At 74.3% G+C, this 1189-nt stretch overlaps 1 protein-coding gene across 1 annotated transcript in view; it reads left to right on the top strand.

The window, feature by feature from the left end:
- BAIAP2 (BAI1-associated protein 2) overlaps positions 1–1189 on the top strand; it is a 10312-nt gene that overhangs the window by 5583 nt on the left and 3540 nt on the right. The window contains exons 4-5 of the mRNA XM_012734561.1: positions 41–193; positions 956–1183. Coding sequence (XP_012590015.1) covers positions 41–193; positions 956–1183 — 381 coding nt within the window. The remainder of the gene's footprint in view (positions 1–40; positions 194–955; positions 1184–1189) is intronic.

The following is a 1189-nucleotide window of genomic DNA, read 5'->3' as shown; positions in this document are numbered from 1 at the left end:
GGCGTGGCCCGGCCGCCCCCTCACGCCCCGCCGCCCGCAGTTCATCGACGCCATCAGCAGCAAGCAGGGCGAGCTGGAGGGCTGCGTGTCGGACGGCTACAAGACGGCGCTGACGGAGGAGCGCAGGCGCTTCTGCTTCCTGGTGGAGAAGCAGTGTGCCGTGGCCAAGCACGCCGCCGCCTACCACTGCAAGGTGGGTGCCCGCCGGGGAGCGGGGGCCCCCCAGACCCAGGACCGCCGCCGGCCCGGCTCGGCCCGCTTCTCCGGGCCCGGGCCGCGGCAGGCACTGGGCACTGCCCTGCGGCCCCCCTGCTCCAGGCCACACCCGACGTAACTCTCGGTGGGGGTCTGGGGGACCTGCGAGGTGGGGCTCATGGAACATTCTGGAGCACCGCGAGCTCTAGAAGGTGTGGCTGGGTAGCTGGGCAGGCCAGAGGCCCTCACCTGCACTCCTCTCCACAGGCCCCGAGGTCAGCAGGGCAGGCTGGCGCCCTGCCTGCCGCCCCCCTCGGCTCGGACAGCGCCCCGGGGTGCGGGCAGGGCTGCACGCGGGTTGGCCCTTTGCCCTCCCGTCCCGTGCCAGGGGCCTGGTTGGTAGCTAAGGGCGAGGGGGACGCTCCAGGCAGCTGGCGCAGCGCCCTCTGGTGGCTGCAGGGTGCCAGAGCGGGAGGGCACACAGCCCCGTGCGCGCCTAGGCAGCCCAGCCTTTGTCCTGCATCTGCACCCCTCAACTCGGAGCTCCCCGAGTCTGCCTGCCGCCTCCTTGGGCATTGGGGACGCCCCCCACCCCCTGCAGGCCTGGGTCCACGCGCAGCCCCAGTGGACGCCGCCCTGTGACGCCTGGGCACATGGCCTCCCGCGGGACACGCCCGCGCAGGGCTGCTCGGGCCGGGCTGTTGCCAGAGCCTGGTGGGCAGCCGGCCCGCGGCGCTGACCTCATCCCCCGCCCCACCAGGGCAAGGAGCTGCTGGCGCAGAAGCTGCCGCTGTGGCAACAGGCCTGCGCCGACCCCGGCAAGATCCCCGACCGCGCCGTGCAGCTGCTGCAGCAGGCGGTGGGCAGCAACGGCGCCCTGTCGGCCTCCAAGTCCGACCTGGTCATCTCGGACCCCATCCCGGGGGCCAAGCCGCTGCCGGTCCCCCCGGAGCTGGCCCCGTTCGTGGGGGTGAGTCCGCGGCCCCCCGCCCGC

The sequence above is a fragment of the Condylura cristata genome, unplaced genomic scaffold (assembly GCF_000260355.1).
Source record: "Condylura cristata isolate star-nosed mole 26May11 unplaced genomic scaffold, ConCri1.0 scaffold00060, whole genome shotgun sequence".
Lineage (NCBI taxonomy): Eukaryota > Metazoa > Chordata > Mammalia > Eulipotyphla > Talpidae > Condylura > Condylura cristata.
This window is presented reverse-complemented; position numbering and strand designations above follow the sequence as displayed.